Here is a 21,140-nt window from a genome sequence, read left to right on the forward strand (position 1 = left end):
TTTGATTTTTTGTTCCCTAATGGTACCTCGCGTGAATTAGACTCATTTGCAACCAACGTGGTATGACCCAACCAACTAGCTTGGTTTCACAAACGTCCAGTCAACAGACTGGCTGAAAAATGGTAGGTGATTGACCTGACTGTAAACCTCTGCTATATCCATTTTGGTTGCTTTCGGTCAGGATTACCTTGAGGACATGTGGAAAGAATGTGTGTTGTTAGTGCCAGTTAGTTTTTAAGCTGATTTGTTAGACCACATGCTTGTGGAGCGCTGGCACTCAGGACTGACGAGGAACGAAAAATGGAAAACAATGAGCTTTTCTGAGGTCATCCGTATAGAGCTGTTTGAACAACGAGCAGAACACGATGTCCTCAACGTCGATAAGCAGAGGTGTGAGGAATCGTACGTGGATATGAGGTGAGCGGACCGTGACCTGATGTTGCGGGGGGAACGGTCGAAAGCTTGCATTGATTCACGGAAGTCCACCACAAGGTCTCTCCATAAAACCTGTCTGAAGAGTTCCAAAACCGGTGAAACCGTTACTGGGTTGCCAGCGAATTCTCACGAAGTAATAAGTAGCTTATTGCACTCCAACCTGACTTATAAGTGATGAATCAGCCGAGCTGAAATAAGCAATTTGAAATCTAACTTGTAACGGTGCGTAGTAGCCTAAACTCGCAGCCAGACAGCTATACTACTGATTACATTTGAGTAATAGGTTATCAGAACGTGGGATTGCTAACGTCTGGTTTCCGATTGGACAATTTGTAAGAATGTCGAACGAACCGACCATCCATCATCTCATGGGTTTGGGCGCAAAATATTTTCCAATGAATATATGACCTGCGTACGAGTGGAGAGAGACATAAATGACCTGTGGGGAATATTTTTGGTAAGCGGAAAGTACATACCGACAAGGTGCGACCCAGTGATTCGTCGAAGAACGGCCCACGACTCCGTGATCCACAAGATCTCACAGAAAGCCCATCCTTGTGAAACGGTCACCATCTTGTGTCATTCTGCAGCACGGTAGCTAACTAGAAACCAAGGGAACCGGTCGGATGAATCTAGCCAACCAGATGTCTTATTTCTTAGATGTGAGCAATAACATGAGCCTTAGGGGAACTGCCATTTTCTGATAAGGCTTGACTGTCCACAAATTACCTCATGAGAGCTCGTAAACGGTGGGAGCATGAACTTGCACACTTCAGCAGCCACTCGAGAGAGGACCACCCCGAGAATAAGTTACCAAATTAAAGAGTAAGTAAGAGTCGGTGTACTTTAGGACATTCGACATCCACACAGGTTACACCTTGAGGAGTTCGTACTACCTCTCCATTTAATCACCTTTCATCTCAGGAACGGAGTTATCAGGTGTCTAACAGCACCACAACGCATCAGACTGATGTCTCATGTGCGATATGTCCGTGATATACTGGCACCAAATTCAAAAGTTCAACTAATCGTATCTTAGCGCCCACATCATCTGAGGGCAGTAAGGTGTTACTCTATGCCCCTCTTCCCCACACAAGTTGGGCCACCATGCCCTCTTCGCGCCCTTCGTATGCTCATATACTTGCACAATGCCGCAAGGTCAACCAAGACAGTTTTTCATGAACTGGAATTAGAACAGATGCAAAAATAAGTCGCACTTGTAAAAGTACACCCCTGCGGAAACTGAGTGGGCGTCGATGTTAGACTCGACCGATTTCCAACCGCTCACAGGCCGCCTAACGTTCCGGTTGGTACGATATTTGAGATATATTTTCCTGACGAAACGTTATTCACGAGGCTGCTGGAACCTCTTGGACAACCAACGCCTTGCCTTTTTGGGGTTCATCAGCTGAGCGCAGCCCCCGGGTTTCCGCAAACATTGTGTTCTTGTTGGACATTAAGTTTTTGATGCCAACTCGATTTTCAAATGGATGGACGTTGAGGTAGAACGCACGGTAAACTGGAAACTGAAGAGACGTGCCTATCTGGCCAACCCCAAGACGGGTGAAACAAGTTGCATATAACGAAATGTCCAAACTCAAGGTTTTTTTGCTTCTTTCCCATGCTATCCAGCTTCTAGGTTTCACCTGCATTTAAGCATCACCATATCCATTTGATAGAAACACTTACCAGTGACACAATATTCTCTCTCGAGTACATAGATTTATGATCGTTGGCTTGTGCGTAGCGCTACGCACAACCACGCTCCCCAATAACGCACTGGTGATGTCACCTCGATTGGTGATGAAACGTTTGCAATCAAATTGCCCAGCTCAGCGAACAAGCCAACGACCACCATCTACGATACCTGAGCTACCAACATTTTCCCCCATAGAAAACATAGATTTATCCACGAACCAGGGGCAAATACACTGGCACACTCGGTGATACGACGAATATATTGATGACACTGAAATTCTTGAAAGGGATTTCCGGAACGGAGTCACTCAGTAAGAGTGCATGTAGCTTTTTTCCTCCGTCAGAACCGATCAATGTTTGATCTCTTATTGGCGTCACTTGTTCTCTAGAAATCCATACCACCAAGAAGGGCCTCATTCCCTCCTTGAAACAATTATTCCTCTGGAGGTAACACCCAGATGTAAATTTAATTAGGTTCATTTCAGTAAGAAGTTTTACGTTTACAAGCAATTTAAAAGTCTTACGTGAGGAAAGACTTGGCAGTCTAAACGTTCGTGTGTTCATGGCTTATTGTCTGTATTTAAGGAGTGTATTCGACTGGAATCGCCCCCAATTTTCGTTCAAACTCAAGACCATTGGGATGAAAAATCTCTCCTAAAAGAAATTCGGTTGCATAAAATTAAGTGGTTGTTTAGTGTCAAAAGTGCAGGCTTCTAACATTATCTATCAGACTCAAACCCTAAGACACCACGTCTGGTGCCGAAGGCTGAGGCATCACTCGAGGTAAAACGGACGTTCCCTCAAAAGCATTCAATAAACACGCACTACTTACAAATAGCAAACGTAGTATCGAACAAATACAGAAAAAGTAAAACCCTTATAACCACCGGCTTTACGAAGCGATTTTTTGGGGTCTGCCTTGGTCGTTTTACCGTCTTGAAGACTACATGAGCTCTTTGGGCCCTAATTTTCTACTCGTTCCTTTTTCACGTTTTTCTCCGAACTTCGTCCTAGTTACCCAATCCGTCTATGGGTGCTGACCAAGAAAATGTCACTGAATCCGAATCTGCTGCGAAGTTGACGAGTGGCCGATATTTAAGAAAGCGTTATTACCTTGTAAATCAGAATGTATGTGCACCGAACGCACGGCCCATGTAATAACTAACTGGGTTATGAGGTCGACCTTGGCAAATAGGAGAACAGGGGAAAATCGTGTTCATTCCTTAGAATTTCTGGGTGAACCTCATGAATGTGGGGGGAGACAAATGTTTGCAGTCATTGTTAAATACGAACTGTTAAAGATTTTTGGTGGTTCTGTCAGTCTCAACTCTAACTAAAAGACAGAATTATCGAGGGTCTTAGTCACGCACCACACTTGTAAACATTGTTGTGTTAAGTGAACTGGTGGTAGCGGATTAGTTGTAAACGCACGCTTGAAACATGAGTGCTCCATCCTTAGAGCACTAGTGTATTGTCGCCAAAAATCAAGCATATAGTTAGAGCAAACAGTTGATGCAAACTCAGTCAAAGTGACATTAAAATTGGCGATACAACTTCAGTTCCATGTTTGACGAGCAAAATTACCTAAAACATATCCAGTTCAAGGAAGACAGTGCTTGAAAATCTTGAAAGAAAATGACAAAAAGGGAGTGGTTCGAAATACGTGACCAACAATATAAAGTACATCGGGTTGTCTACCATGAACTGACACATGCAAAACCAACTCTCCGATTTAAATGAAACCGATGAATTGGACAGAAAATACCGATGGATAGTTGCGCATCCTAACCGAATGTTTGGTAAATCGAAGTGCTCCGAGTAAAATGGTGAATCTACGTTTTTTCGACAGAGAAAGGGGTGTTATTTTTTGCTGACTGTACGCATGTTAGATTTTTTTGTGACGTCATTATATGCCTGGTGGCTTGCATTCTTGTTTAATTGGCAATTATGAATATTTATTGGTCATTATGAAAAACTTTGTCACTTAGAGAAGTATGCGGAATTTCAGATGCACTTGGACGGATACCATAGTTTTGGTACTGGTTGCCTTATTTGGACCGACATGCCAGGAAAACGAAGACATTTCATGCTAGGGTTTTTTTATGCAGCGAAATGAGTACAGAACGGACACACAAGAAATCGGATAGGAATCGAAGGCCTAATTTTGACAACTGCGTGAAACACAACATCCTCAAATGTGCCCCCATCTGAATGTTTGAAGTCAATGAACGAGCACAATGAAACAGCCCAGTGATCACCAACTCAGCAGCTGATTAGGTTTGAGAGCGGCGTTTAAATCGCGTTGAAGATATATTACTCACTCCTTTCATCAGTGGTATACATGAGAATACCAATTCAGGTGTTGGTATAGGACAAGATTATCAAAGCTTTTGTTAGAAGGGGATGTTGTCCTATGAGATTGTGGCCAGCTGAACCGTATTGCACGCTTTATCCGCTGTGACGTCGAAATTCGTTCTCGATAACCTTTTTTTGAAACGAATGCTGCGGATAATCAATACTGTGTTTTTTGGTGTTTCGTGTGTATCAGTGAAACATGTTAGATCATTAGGAATTACAACCACCAACCAACGATGCAGCAAACAAAACAATGCCGGCTACAGAAAAGTTGACGGTGAATAAGTTACCTCTCCTGGTATTATTCCATATTCCATCTGAGATCGAAGCTTTAAAGTGTTTCAACGATAAATCAAATCAATCCAAGAGGACTGTACTGATGTGGTGAGAGGGTATAATAGCTGTGAAAATTGCGAGACCTTTTGAAAAGATCCACCGTCATTAAAATTTTGTGGAAGAACGATGGAACCTGTAAGATCTCTGCGGTTATGGATCTCGCAGGACGATTGCGGCTATTAGATTATACGTAGTTCGTAGCCAGTAGTCAATAGGAAAAGTCAGACGTGGGCAGCAGATGATGTATTGAAGACTGACAGGAATTGGTTCTACAAACAGTCAGGAGCAGAGATTTCTAGAAGCAACAACAAGTAAGCACTAAGCGATGTACAAACATACATATAGGAGCAGTCTAAAAGTGTGAGTTGGCCGTATAGAGAGATAACGGCGCGGAAAATCAGTACGTTTGGGATGTGAGGGACTGCCTTTTGGTTGGCAACGTGACGCGGCAGCTCGTGTCACGTGACAACTCAGATTGCGTGGTATTGACCGTTTAAGACAAAACTCTCTAGAGTCTTAGGGCAGGTGCGGTACATGGGTACTACAAAATAATAAGCCCTTCCGGGTGTCCAGCTGGTGTAATGGACGGAGCGTTTGCTCTGGGTTCGATATCCGGTCGGTCCGCTTTCTCGTCGGAGTGGACGCTCGAAAATAGGTGAAACCGAGACGAACTTGCAAACAATGACGGAGGGGAAACAAAATAATGGCATCAGTTACTGAGGATTAAGCAGACCTTGAGTAGGAACGAAACAGGGGGAAAACGGGCAGCGAGGAAACAAAACGGCGTCATAATAAACAGGTGTACGTCACGTTACTCGTGAGTAGTCAGATAGCAAGGAAAATTACCACTGGTCACCGTTGATTCGCAGGGGGAATCAACAGCACCGGTCTTGCGAGATTCCTCCCGGGCAGGGAAGTATGCTACTTAGGGAGCCATCAAGTTTTTCCTCTTCTACTCGGATAAATTTTACTCCCTCCGAGACCAATGTTGAGAAGGAAAAAATTCGTGCTTTGAAGTTCATCTCCTTGGTAGGAATGCCTTCCCTCAGGAGACCATTCAAAATAACGAGCAGGATGTTTGATTCTTGGTTGTCGGACTGCTTGCCAAGTTTTTGTCGGTTGGATTGAAAACGCCTCAGATAGTCACCGTCAGTACGGGGTTGGATGACTAGCCAATCAGGCACATTATCGGATACTCTTTGGGAACAATAGAAGCCTAGGCAGAAGAGGAGGAATTTACCCATTCAAACCGAACTGACAACGCCCCCTCGACTGATAACGAAAAGCCTGCGATCTAATTGCGAAGCTTGCCGAACAGATCAACACCCAAGCAGCGGACCGGTGCCACGCATTTTCGACGACATCACAAACATATTAAGGATTTAATTCTCAAATGCCCTCTCAGTCACTGATTTTCCGTCACGTGGCTGTTGTTTTGTCCACGAACCTCGGAAACTGAGTTACAAGCGTTATGTGACTACTTGAGGAGGCATCGTCCGTACTCTGTGGGGCTTGCATACATTCTAGGGACTATTTAATACTTTTTGATTCGACGGGCTGACAGAGAAACAGTCTTTGAAGGTGAACATAAATGCACAAGCTTTGTTGAATGAATTGACCACGGTCATAAAACATTTCGGAGTGGGCTTTGCCTCCACGAAAAACCAAACTGATGTTTCAGAACATGAAATCTCTGAGTATCTGTCTTGTGGTATGGAACACGGTTTTCCTGATGCCGTGAACTGGAGTCTGGATAGCCGCTCGCTAGCCTGGTACACTTAGCCAAACCAGAAAGCTAAGGAACGTGTGAATCAGCTGATCTATTGAACGCTGACGCGTACAGGCGTGCAATGTGCACCCGAAAACGGCCTGGTTATAAAGCTCACGTGGTAAGTTCCAGGCGGGCCAAAAATGATACTAAAAATAGAACTCATCTGTCAAGGACAAGTGAAGAACAACCAATCAAATCTGTTCCAACGAAAACGGTTATTCTATTGGCAGTTGTGCTGTCCAATTATGTTCGGAGCTGGTTCGCAAGGAGAAGTACTGGAGTTTGTGGGTCCTTTTCTATAACCCGTCAGCTGTAATGGCTAGGCTGAAGACGTGTCTTGTGAACTCAGTACACGAATCTCAAAGAAATGAATCAAGTTTGCCGGTTTGTCTCTTGTAGATTCAAGAGTGAACGCTGGGTTAGTTTGAGTACGGCTTTCTTGTATGGCTGCAGAACAGCACGGGGAAATGACCTCAGATTTTTTCAGATTTTTACCCACCGATATCTCTAAAGCCTTTTTGGTGTCGGACGGTCTCGAAAAGCTCTTAACGAAGTGGGCACAGTCCTCGGGTTTCCGTGAACCCAAATTGCATTAAATTCGACCAATACACTCATCAGCATATCGGTTCGGCTATCACGAGAAACTCACCTGAATCCCAGCTGAATCTCTCGTTTATGAAATTCTTAGTGCAATTTGTGTCCAAACAGACCATTCGGCTGGGGTGGCGTCCAGCTTTTTAAGATGTCATCCCCGTGACCCCAATGTACTTGCCTGAAGGCAGTGCAAGAAGTGGTGCCTCAGGATATCGTTAAATGTAATGTCTATCTGAAAGTGCGTGTTTTACACTCTCCTCGATGGGATGAGAATCTACGAAGTGTCTGTCTTGAAGGTCAACTTCTCATCCAATTAAGTTCGGAAGAATCTGATTACTCCTGATTAGCAATCAGCTGCACCTTTCGTCCTGGTTGGAACCCTTCGGGCGGATTGCTTTTCAAGACAGACAACACACTGTCCTAGTAATCAACGCCACTAAATCCACTCATCAGGTTCTCCATGATAATCAGTAAAAGTAAAAGCGTGCCTTGCAGAGTTGTTGAGGCTTTCTCTACAGCCCACTATTGCTTCCGCCTTTCTGGCGGCTCGATAGTTCCTGAATTTCCACCAATTTTGTTTTCTGTTTCAGGTCAAACTGTAACACTCGTTCAAAAAGTGATTTTTCGCATTGTTGAAACATGAAAAATACTTTATCATCTCGAATATTATTCGAAGCAAAACTCAACGCAGCACAATCCTTTGAAGAACATTGTGATTCATCCAGTGTCCAACTGAAACACGCGTTAACATAACATTAGCCTGCCGATGAGTGTACAACTCCGCTTAAGGTACATTCCGTTCACCGGTTTCAAGCTACTACCTAGCTGCATTAGTGCTATACACTTGTTCAAACAGGGATTTACATCCGGCCGATTAGTTGCACACACGACAAAAACAGATGAATATTTCCAACCAACCTTGTTGCTTTTTTCTGCATTTGTCAAACAGATGAGACTCGATGATGCGAACAGAAGCACCTTACACTCAAGTTTTTCTTTTTGAAAACTCGAGTGAAAATAAACTGTTATAATTCGGGTTGGAGCCTTTGGTATCTGACTGCGACTCTCACCTTCCAAGCCCTAGCAATTATGGACCTCATCCTTCAAACACTCAGTTTTCAGAGACTCCTTACTTAAGTTCCATTTATTCATCAAGAAGAATCGTGGTCAAATAATCTTTCTCAATTGAGATGACGTCCAGTAGGTGGAGCCGGTCTATACTTGAACGCTGAGAAGCACCTTACCAGTCAGCGTGCCCTCTCCAAACACTAAGTAACGTAAGTCCAAATAGTTCATCAAACCGCAAGTGTCCACCTTCTGCTGTCACAACGTAACATAACCCTCTCTATGTTTTCTAAGATGAGGACAACTCATAAGAGCGGTGGGCAACCCACTATCGGGTTCGCCTTCCTTTGGCATTTTGAATGCCATGCCATCTGAGGCATGGGACGACCTTTGTATGGCCAGTTCAGTCGAAAACGGCTACAATAGGGGAAATTCGTGTGAACATCAGCAAGGATTTCTGTTAACATCAGGTTGACTTGCAGATGACCATCTCTCATCACACACACACACACCAAATGAACGGATTATGCAAGGAGTGCGAAACCCTTGGTAGACTGACCGAGGTTTTCATTAATTCAACAAAGGATGAAGCATCAGTTCCATCATAAAGTAAAAGAGATTTCCGTTTTGGGTGTCAAAACCAGGGACCCGGAACAGCTCGTTTACATGGTAGATGAGCACTTCATATGGAACAACTAGGGTAATACATAGCCCCTGTTGTGGACCACAGTCTCCTTAATGCCTTCTTATTACCGTGAACTCCGGTCTGGATAGCCGATTGATAGTCTGCTGCGCTTGACCAAACCAGGTCAACGAACGTATGAGCCAGCTGCTCTGTTGATCATTGTCGCGTACAAGCGGGTCAAAATAGCGATACTAAGAATACAACTCATTTGTCAAGGCCGAGTGAAGAACAACCAATGAAATCTGTCTCAACGAAAACGGTTATTCCATTGGCCGTTATATAATCCCGTTACGTTCAGAGCTGGTTCTCCTAATAACCCCAAACCACAGAGGCATCCGAACGAGACAAGAGAAAAAGCGTATGAGGATAGAAAACTCAGATATGTGACCCCCAAATCGGCACGTTGGTTCGTTGATCAGTTGAAGCAATTTTATTGTTTCGCTATTTTATCAGATAGTAAACCGAAATCTATTCTGACTCTTGAGATAAGAACAGAATTGAGTATGGTAATTTGCACAAGTGTGACGAGGAAAGCCTTTCGCAATGCAGTCAGTTACTAGCAAAAACGAACTAAGTAATTACGAACTATTGGACAAGAAAATAAAACGTCTCATTTGGACGTAGTTTTTAAAAACTGAATATTCTAACGCGTCTTTTGGAACTTTCATGGATATTCACGGCTATCACGCAATTGTAAATGAACACTGCAAAGCAGCTGAACAAGTTCCGTAATATGCTTCACCTTTCATTAGATGCGGGGCGAAGCTTCGAGAATACCACAGACTACTCGCACATCACATCAGTAGTATCCGCCGTTACAAAGATCGGTAGATATTTTACTAGGAATGGAGTATGGTCATATGTGAAAGTGATTTGACGTGTGCTGTGAAACAAAACTGATCTTAGAAACGTAATAATCACAAGCAGGGGCATCTAGATTTCAGAAATCTACCGACCGACATTTGTCGTGTTCAGATCATCACGAAAAAACAACCTTATGGTGCAGCACATTCAGTAGCTTAGAAACATCATAATCGAGAAATCCAGCTAGGTTCCAGATGAGTCTCCCGCAAAACTAAATTCGTTTTCAAATGAGTGTACTTCGCTAAATTAGTGCAATTAGGTTTCAAGTGGAACTTGGGGGCTTCGCCTACCTGATGAGCTCCAAGAAGGGCGAAACCGGTCTCGGGCTGTCAAAGAATTTTCAGCAACCTTATGAGTAGTGTGCTTCGTCAGAACAACTTCCTAATTTGTGTCACCCGATGGAAATGCTAATGGAATGTGTCGTTTGTTTCGTGCTGTACACATTGACATGCTGCCACATTGTCCAACCGAAGTAACTGTTGTACAAGAAAATGTTCATTGTTGATCGTCGTGTTATTAATTCCGTGATATCATCCAAAACGTATCAGTGGTAAAAAGCCTGGGGGTTCCTAAGACTATCTGTCGGCAGAGGTGGCCTCCTAACCATACTAAAATACAGCCCCTACTTTGGCGCGCTACGTGCCACCTTTAAGACAATGATGTCTTTTTGACGCCACTATTGAAGCAAATTGATAAACATCAACCTAAAGTCTGAGGTTTATTCAATGACTTCGTCAGACCTACTACAACTACCAGTGTAAGTAAAGCTCACCATATGTCCTGGCACTTCGTACTGGCTTTTGAGGGATAGAACATTCTGAATTATTAACTTGCCATTTCTGGATTCAAGGTGTGTTCCAAAGCGAGGTATCCTTGTTGTTAGTTTATCTGGACAAAGGCTTCATTCTCACCTCAAAAGATGTTCAGCCATGTCACCTGCGTACTTCTAGTGGGCGAGGATCTCACCAACAACAGGTTGAGTGGCAAAGTTCTGCATATCCTGTAGCGTTCGCAGCGGTTTTTTTAAGAGATAGGTGAACAGAAACGGAATGATTGGACTTCCTTGCTGATCATCATTTGTTGTAGAGAAGCTTCTGGGACATCCTCACATGCCCACATGTTCAGAAGTAGGTGAGTATAAGAGGTGGATGTTGATAGCGAGATTCGGAGGCATTCCCGTTTAACCTCCTTGGTTGGAACAATTGAGCCACTGTTGGAGTCGAAAATAACTTGAGGGTGAAAACACACCAATAATATGGGTCGTCTTTACCTACGGCACTATTTTCTAATCTCTATCGGAATGTGAAACTATGGACTACCAGGTCTAAATACTGCTGGACGCTGAAGGCCGAATTTTCGCATACCGCCGTAAGAATACGAAGATTCGTCGACGTTGGGACCGAGAGCTGGGTGAATTCTACACTTCTGATGATCCAAGTGACCAGTGCTTATCCGTTCATTTGGAGAAAAAGCTAAAGGATAGCATATTCAGTTGCTTTAAACATCACAAACGAGAAATTCAACTGGGATCCAGATGAATCTCCCGTCCAAATGAGTGTAGTTCGTCAATGACGGATAGCCTCTCAGAATGTCTAAATGCCTTCGCCATCTAGCTATGTTTTGGTTTCCTTATCCATACCACTCTCTTTCAAACTGACCTATTTTGTCACTGTGTGGTATGCTGCCTCAAGAACGGCCTTGACAAGCGTGTATCAATATCAGAAATCAGGCCAATACCTGCTTGAGTTGGCACGTCAGCCGCGAAAATCGATTAGGGACGAATACATATGCCTGTTCGCCGGTGGTAATTTAGACGCGTTTGGCGTGCATTGGGAGCAACGATTGCGTTTGCCAAGTTATTGAAACTGAAAGATCCAAGCGGTCGAGGATGTTTACCAGCAATGGTGAAAAGTATGAACACATTCGAGTGCAAGGCTCCGTCTTTGTGATGCGCAAACCAGAGGGTTGATCGCCTAAAAGAGGCAGACACGGATAGGGAGCGCTTAAAAGCGACATCAGCTGATGAACAAAAATGATCGATATCAATAAATCTTAACTGCAGTGATATAGGATACTCTTTCCTAACCAAACCTTCCTTATGGTTCAAACATAATTTATGGGGGTTCTCGTGACAGGATGCACGTGTGCCTCGCCGAACAGGGGGCGCGGTGCAACGGGGATCGGAATATGAATGGTTCTCTTCAAACTGCCAGATAAGCTGATGGGACACTAATAGTGACTACTTCTCAGTATAGGAAGTTTGCGTGCCCATCGCTCCCAGATTGGACAAGCTCGCTCTTGGAGTAGGCTTTGTACTCAATGAGAACGAAAATCGTACGTTTGATAGTCTAGCTAGTGGCTCATATACGGTCGACTGTTGACTGGGAATCGTTACCAGTGTACAGTACAGAGGATTTAGGGGACTCTGAAACAGAGGCCTTTTGAATGGCGGCCAGATACTCCCTTTCTGGCGCATGCTTGAACAGCGCTGTGACCAGCCTGTGGTACCAGGCATTACCCGATGGACTAAGCTGACCTTGTGGGGTAAAACTTACGAATGGAACTTTCACTACTCACAAAACATGAGTAACGGATTTAGAAAAGAGAACATCCTGCTAGGTATGAGAGGATCCAGTCAACATGGATTTGCAATAAGGGTGCGTTGTTAGGGAAATTGCGCTGTCAGACTGCGGATCAATGACGGACAAATGATTGAGCTTGGAAAATCTATCCGGCAGGTTGTAGGCTCCCACCCACTTACAAATCGTGCAGGCGTAAAAAGATGACATCCTTTTCAATATGTTTACATGAGGGAAATCTTTCTAAAGGATGCAACACGCGATCGAAAACCACACCAAAGCCACAGAACTAGCTGTTTAAACCTAGTCACATTGGGATCAAATGGTTGAGGTATCCAGTCTTGAGTGTTCGGCATGTAATCCGTTGATTTGCGCACGGGCACTTGAGAGTGATTACCGTTTTTGTCGCTTTGGCTTGCCGTTACCTTGGTAACGCACCGTGACCCGCCACGATTGCGCTACTTTGCATTTGCCAAGAAGGAGCTGCGCAGAATAAATGATGGTTTATGTGCAAGCCGATTTAATTTCTCTTCCATATGTCCTTTTTGTGTCGCATGGATGTGGAGGTCAACCTCTCGGAGAGAATAGGAGAACCCAGGCATTAGAATGCTGTAATACCTTCAAGTTCATCAACCCAGTGTGCCATATTTCCCCTTGAATCCACGTAAAGTGAAAACCGTTAGGTCTTTGTGCACACAAACTGCTTTCTGAGACGAACCTTCCATCAACGATACTACATCTCCCGTAGTGCAGGTGGTTTTTATCAGGAAGGTCAGATTCCTGGAAGTAACCACTGAATGCCTGAAATCTGACTTTCAACCCCGCTGACCAGGCAGACAACGCTCCCTCAATATGCGGTGCGTGACAGCCTGGTATCAAACCCAGACAACAAGAGTCAGAGTTGATCAAATTCAGACAACGCCCTTGCAATATGCGGCGCGTGACAGGCTTACACTCAAGGTCAGACAACGCCCCCGCATTATGCGGCGCGTGACAGCCTTACATCGGAGCCAGATAGGGCGAAGCAGCGTTGGACCAAGGTTAAACCGTGTCCCTGCAATAAAATATCTTGAGTACGCACTCACGCCCTCGCCCTCGCTTGTTTGGAATAAAGCTGTTGTGTCACCTACTGTTGCTACTGTTGTTCCCTACTTAAATCGGAAGTAATGCTGGTATCATCCAGAGACGAAGAAGGCCACCATTCATGGCCTCATCGACTTTAGTTAAGGAGTATAGCGCATGTAAGTCTATGTAGCTGTGTACAACCCTGAATTTCCAGGCCATATTATTATGACTATTCTGTTTGTTTGTGTTTTGAACGATTAGGCTCTGGTGACTGACTGACTGAGCAACGAACTGATCCAACAGCTCCTCAGCTGTGAGGCCCAGCGGTATCGATTAATCGATATTGAGCGTGTTTGAACAACACACGAGGGCAGTTTGTACCGGACGATAGGAGTACATTATGGTGAATCACACTGCTAGTAAGAATTAAGTGTGAACAGGGACAGAACACCCATTTTTTCTTGCCCCAAGTTACACCATCACCCTCATGGGATCACTGTGTTAAGCAAACAGACAGAAAAGAAAAACAAACTTTACTTGAAAAATGGGCGAGGACATTCTACCTACCGTTGACTATCCACCTATGATTCGGGGGAGCTTGAGATTGATGCTCCAAGTGAAAGATGCTTTCCTTGGCAGTTTCAATTTGGTGGAAGAATACCGAGATCAGCTTTTGGCTTGTAAACACGGATTTACACGTGACCTAGTTGAGTATCAATTAACGAAAGGTTTAGCTGGTATTACGCGCTTGCGTGAGGATTTGGCCAGTGTTGAAACTGAAGCACAAGGCCGATTAAAGAGAAATGTCGCACTGAGGGAATACTTACTTCAGCGTTATGGCATGCCCTCACCTGGTAGTGCGACAACTGGAATAGTCAACCGCATCGGTGTGGAGCCGGATGGTGATCCTAATCGATCAGGTACGGGGACGGCGGTAATTGGTCCTTCATTACCACCACCAATCAATGCGCCAGATTCCGTAGAACAGGCATTACATGGAGGGCTTACTCACCACAAATTCAACGTTGACGTAGATAACCTGGATATACCGCCTGAGGTTGACCTAGCAACAGCAACCACGGATAGTGGGACTCACTTGCTACCTGTTGTGGACTTTTATCGCGGATTCTTTTTCCTACAAATGCATTTTCAGGTGAGTTAGTGAATCCATCTTCGCATTCAAGCAAATTGTCCTTCCAATCGCGATTTTTACAGTGACTTACGGTTCTATTTTGATAGCTACTCTGGATTTATGCTTTCGGTTTATGTGAACCCACCGCACACACCTACATCATAAGTGAACTCCACCTTAAGGCACAGGGAAAAGTAGGTGTGAGTGGTCTTCTAATTATGCATCATGTATAGCCTTCATCCCAATTTTTCACTTGTAGAAAACTAACTTCTCTCATATCACGTTAAGAGTCCGGGAATGTACTGATGGCCATCAAGCTACTATAAGCCGGAGTTGTTTCAGTAGCGATTTTGAGGTGATGAGGCCTACGTTTAACCTATCTCCTGTTGATCGGTGCCTTCGCCGGAATGTTCGCACTTCCAACCTATCACCGGCATCCCAGTAGCTGCTGTCTAGCTGTAGAAGCTGGCAGTATTCCAGCCCTTCTTCGGGTGGTTTTGCAACGAAGTACCGAAACAAAACGGTTTTGCTGTATCAAAACAATTCACAATAAGGAATTACACCTTTACACAGTCACTAGACAGACCTGAAGTTAAAGTTAGCTGGTACAGTCAGGCCGCACAGGTAAGATTCAGAGAAAAAAATCCTGATACAAATGGATAGTCCGACAAATCAAGCGTTACTGGTCGGACAGCAGTAAGTCTACTGGTAGAAGCTAAAATTGACGTGCGAACTGTTCAACATCCGAGCCATTTCAAGTAAAAGAACTTAGCTGGAACTCACCTAATTGTACTACATACAAGGAGTTTCTTTTCTTAGGTTGCCTTTCGTGTCTGAGTGTGTACGGCCGAAACACAATGTGACATAACCCGTCTTGTGTAGGGACAGAAAACGTGGATTTGTGTACATCACAGCGTAGACGTGCGCCCTGAGCAAAGTTCAGTTACCCGGATGAAACGCTGCAGAACACTGATCGATAAACGCACGTTAAAACCTCAGTGTTGGATGCACAGCTGCGCTTTTGTCAGAGCTCAGATGCCCGTATGAGTATTGTTCAACATCATTACCCATGTTATGACGTTCATTATGACTAAGACAAGGTTTCAGCGTAGGGTAGCAAAAAACATTCGCCATGTCACTACGCTTTTCTCCCTGGGGCTTTCTACAAATGGGCGGTTCAAGGCGCATGATGCTGACGGCTGGGAAGTGTATACCCTATCTTTCCTTCTTGCTTCAACTGTCAGTTGACGGTCTTGATAGAACCCCATAGTGAAACCCCGATAGACCGGTCAGTCACTCGGCCCAATCATGATAAACGCGATAGCTGTCTGAGCAGTCTTACATGCTAATCTCACCTTTGCAGAAGTAATAAATAGGGTGCATCCAGTTTGCGCCGGGGTGAGGGGAGGTGTTGGTACCACACTAACCCCATACGCTAGAAGTTCTGAGTTCACTCCCGATAACACCAAGGGTATGCGTCCAGACCACTGCAGAAATCGTTGTTGAAGGAGCTGGGTTAGACATAGGAGAATATGACAACTTTTTTTATATATCTTTATTGGACAATTTACCTAGATAACGGAGAAGCAAGTTGCCAAAAACCTTCAACCTTCCTCTGTTCGTAGAGGAGTGTTTCGCAGGTAGAAATCAGGACCGGAAGAATGACTGAGTTGAAAAGAGGGATTTTCCGGCGTAAGATAAGCTCAGTTCTTTGAGTAAAAAGGTTAAACGAAGGTTTTTGAACTCGCTAACCTGCCGCACTACTTCACCTCCTATGTCAAGAGACTGGGTGTTCCGAATCCTCTATCCGGTTTTGGGGGCCTGCCAGAGTATCCTTCTAATATTCTTCAGAGTAGGTAATCGATAAAGAATTGATAAAAAATTGATAAGCTCTGTGGTCTCCTCGCCGTATACTCCGACTCAGGTTTTCACTAAAGAGTCTCAATGTGGTGTTTGCCAGGTTCACGGGAACACAATCAGATAACAGGTTTGTCCTCAGTGACTCACAATCAAATGGAATAAACGCAACTCACAAGTCGACGAAGCATACGGTGGTGGACTGCATGAATTCGAACCGATGTTCGTCGCTTCTCCAAGTTTCAAGAAAAAAACGTTGTAGCGAGAGGGACACTAAAATCTCGACAACAACACAAATAAGACTGATCCCACAATGTTTCACACGCCGCATTCCTGGGAATCGTTAGTAATATTGAGGTAATCCAGATTTGCGGAACGGATTTATTTTCCTGGAGTGAACAGAACGGCTTGTGGGCTCGTCCGATAGATAACTCCTGCATACCATGAAAACGCAGCGCACTGCGCGTTTAGCCTCGACTAGGCCTTAGAGTGTCATGTAGTATCGGTTACCTAGTAATTATCCATCAATCATTCGCACCACGTTTGCGATTGAGTGGTTTCGTCTCGCTCTACTGCTGGCTTTTTATGGTCCTCATGGGAGGTCTGCTGCCCATCACTTTCATGGATTTTAATGTAAAGAGAGAACAAGGTCAATCCTGGATTACTAGATCGTAACTGACACACACTTTGTGTCTCTCACACGGAGGTACGTGTAAAATCGAGGCTACTCCTGTAACGGAGGAAACAACCAACAGCAGTCTTTGAGCTGGCTCATAGCAGGTTTTAATTCTGTCTTGGAAATTTGTAGAAACTTTTTTGTTGTCTGATTTTTTAAGACACTACATAGTTACTCTTGTTAGTGCAGCAATTGCCATCCAGGAACGAGCAACATAGCTGACAGGAGTATCGTGTCTGCTCTCAAGTCATGTGACTTGAAAAAATCATCACGATGGTCTTGTATTGGTTTGGTTTCGGTGCTGTTTCTTTGTCAACCATGAACGCATCTCAACTACTCCTAAATTCCGACTGCGTAGCCTCAACATAGGTTGCTTTGTGAGATCTATTGGACTTCTTGAAGTTCGCCCACAATCAACCCGCATCGACGTTGGTCTACAAACGATTAGAAGTAACATAATAAGGAAGGTAATTTAGTCCCTGGAAAAATGGTCAATATGGGTGGGTAATAAGATCACAGGCACGGAATTGCTACCTTCAAAGTCACCCAGTGAAATGTGAGTTCACAAACAGGGCCCCACCTGTCCTCGTTTTTCACCAAAGTAATATTGTTACAGCCGTAAGAAAGTCGTCTGCTTCCAGGGACCAGTTCTCACCAACAACGTGGAAGGTTAACTCAGCCTAGTGAATAACTATCAAGTCATCAGGAATGGAATGAGACAAACGATCAATAACACCAAATCGAGCGGAAGTAATCGATGGGCACGGGTGCATCTGATTGGTAGGTATGGTATAAAGGGGTGAGCGACGTTAACCACCACCAGCCTACAGTCAACATCTATATCATTCGTTCGACAAAACTAACACGCCAAAATTCTTTGGCAAACATGGAATTACCTTACTTTGTACGATGTTCATTCATCTGGAGCATCGATTTTCGACCTGCCCTGCCTGTGTCGTTGCAGAGAGACTAACTCATTTTGAGTGGGGTAGTCAAGCAATTCAGTAATAACCGATTACTGATTAATTCGTCAACATTTGAACAACACAGAGCGGGAGGCGAGATGCTAAGACCAACGGGTAGTTATCTGCACCTATGATATTAGAAGTGCTGATCGTCAACTACCCATCTTTACCATCGATACAATCGGAGAATTGACTGGGTATCATGCCATTTAACAGAACAGGACACGCCCAGCGACCTGATCATTTGGAGATAAGACTGGTGCTCAACGGCCTTGGCCGTGTGACATCCACAAGGTCACATTTTTGTGCAGAGCCACGACTTCAGATTCCGCCCCATAAACAACTGCAAATGTTTGTATGTTGTACATTGTGTGATAGCTGATGATGAAAGTGATCAGTGGAGTGTTCATCCCGGAATACTTCCTCGGACTTCGTTTTTTTCATTTGCTCTACCACGGCTGTGCAAATTCACACTCTCAATCAGTATGACCAAAGTTAGTCGTGAAATCACGCACACACTGACCATGGCATGACTAGCTTCCAGCCATTTTGAGAGCAGTGTAGCCCTCATTGTAGATCAATAGATACTCTGGTGAACATGCCATAAAAAGCCAAAGATGAACTACTCGGGTCGTCTGTTACCACAGATGCAACTTTGCTAACCGTATTCTATGGATATTTTTGCCTAAACCCCTCACTACCATCCACGCATAAAGTCAGAATTATCCCTCGGTTCATTCTTTTCGTTTCCCTTGTAGTTGATAATGTGTCAAGCAGCCAACTATGCGATGCCCGTAGTTACTCGGCCAATGAGCTTGTCGGAAAGAACGTTCTCCTGGCCAACAATGCCAAGCTTTGGCCTGGCAGCAACCAGTGGATCGATGAAAGATCGTTTGTTGGAAATCCACACGGATGTGACTGTGCTCGCCAAACGATTACAAGAATGCCTACGTCTGGTTCGGGAAAAGATGGCTCAAGACCAGAAGATTGAGTCGTACTTTATGCAGCACACAAACGCCCAGGAAGCACTTCGGAGAAATTTGCTGCGGGGTCTCCAGGCACAACGTGTCTATATTGAGCTTTTGGAAGGTCAGAATGACCGTCTTGCAGGATTGGCAATCAAGCTCGACCCCAATTTTGCCAAATCGCCGGATTTCGCGATCATGACTGGATCGGGTTTGGTGTTTCAGGATACATCTAACAATCCACAAAAATTAACCGCGAACCAGAACAGTGCAACGACCGCCACAGGACGAGCAAGCAAGAAAAGGGATGGTAGAAAGCCGGATGATGATAGCAATGCGCAAGGAGGTTGGCGAAATAGCAAAGGTGGTGGCTTCCGGGGTGGAGTTGATCAAAACTCAAACTATAAGTATTATCCACAAAGGCCGGGGAACACTGGTACGCGAAGATCAAACGGTTTTGTAACTGATAAAAGGTCCTCTGAGGTGAAAGGCACCGAGGAATACGGTGAAAGCAGAGACACCGCAACTAACAGCGACGTAGATGTTCAAGAATCTGAAATGAATATGTCTGCCAGTGGAGGCGGACACCCACCTGTTTGGGTGAAGCATGGGAAAACGGATCCACGTGGCCATGGAAATGACTTCCAAAAACCGGTCAACGTAGACGTTGAGTTTACTGGGAAACTTGATCAGCTTCGAGGACACTCACAAGCTGTCGAACAACTTCTAATTGGTGTTGATTCCACTGTTCATGGCAGACGAACCAGAGGTTATGACCAGTATCCAACACCTTCATTTCTAAACACAGACCATCATGTCCCCTCCATTCTTGATGACGTTCTTGGACAGGCATCCCAAGATCCAACAGCTCAAAAGTCTGCCAACCCTTCCAAAGCACCGTCTAGAACCAGCAAAACTCCCAATCTATGCACACCAAGTACACGATACAGTTTTGTGGAACCACTTAGTCCTGCAGCATCCGTTGAGCAACCAATTATCACAGTTTTGAGCCCGACTTCGGAGAGGACCACTAGAAACACGGAAACCTCTCTGACGAGAGGAAAACAATCAGAACTCCAAAGGGAACAGAGCGATGAGGTAGGTCTGTCGGATGATACAATGAGTCGGGTAACACCGAGTGCTAAGTACTTTAGTCCTCGAGGTCGAGAGTTGGTTTATGGCGCTCCAGATCAGCTGGACACCAATGTGAACGCGAGCCATGTAGCCGTGCCAAGAATGGTGACACAAGAAAACCGAATGAGGCCACGACTGTCTCGGGCAACACGTTCATCTTCAGCGTCTGTGGGAAGTGCATCTCAGCCGAGCCAAATTCAGGACAGAAAAGCCTGTTACCGTCATGAAGCGGAAACCGAATTTCACGATTCCACTGACACATTTTCTGAAACGGATATATCTGTACAAAACGTGAGTGTCGAAGGCAAACTCCGACAGGCTAATGAATGCCAGCTCAGACAAGTGCCAACTGTCGGGTCGACTGAGTGTGGACAGCTGTGTATTCCCGAGTGGATAGCGCGTCGTGGCAGTGGTAAAGTTCACAAAGCTGAGGACCTGCTCGCGGAGCCTAAACGGTCGGCTTTCAATAAGGCGGTGATGGCACATCGCTGCCGTCTTGTAGAGACCATTCTGCAAGCTGATGAGGAGCGCTTAGAAGAACTGATTTCAGTACTTTTGAGGGACTAATGACATTCCTGGAAATGCGTACTTTCCGAACCTACAATCGTTTGACGCATCCACAAAAATTTGAAAATCAACTGGGTTGCAGACATTAATCAGTCGATATCGCCCTATCCGTTTTACCGAGTTCAATTAGTAAAACTCGAAATCGTTAGTGCTCAGTTACTGGCTTCCGGGTAGGGGACGACCATCATGGAGCCGGACCGAGTAAAAGACCCCTTAAATCTTTATTTGACTTATGTGCACTTATCGTAACCGCACATGAACAACGCAGTTTCTGTGCGCATTAAATCTACCGATTCGTGTATTCACCTGCTTCTTCTTACATTTCGGTCGAAAGTTGTAGTTGTCCGACTAGACTTTATGCAGAATAGGGAAAAATGGGTCTCTGCAAAATAGTCTT

General features: G+C 44.6%; 1 protein-coding gene across 1 annotated transcript; it reads left to right on the forward strand.

Annotated features, from left to right (window-relative positions):
- Positions 1-13,812: 13,812 nt before the first annotated feature.
- Positions 13,813-21,102, forward strand: T265_05216 (hypothetical protein; the record flags this gene model as incomplete). Its single annotated transcript, XM_009170171.1, has 2 exons — positions 13,813-14,600; positions 18,836-21,102. 2 exons carry the CDS (start codon positions 13,992-13,994, stop codon positions 20,741-20,743), a joined length of 2,517 nt encoding a protein of 838 aa, XP_009168435.1.
- Positions 21,103-21,140: the final 38 nt, after the last annotated feature.

The sequence above is a fragment of the Opisthorchis viverrini genome, assembly GCF_000715545.1.
Source record: "Opisthorchis viverrini unplaced genomic scaffold opera_v5_95, whole genome shotgun sequence".
Taxonomy (NCBI): Eukaryota; Metazoa; Platyhelminthes; class Trematoda; order Opisthorchiida; family Opisthorchiidae; genus Opisthorchis; species Opisthorchis viverrini.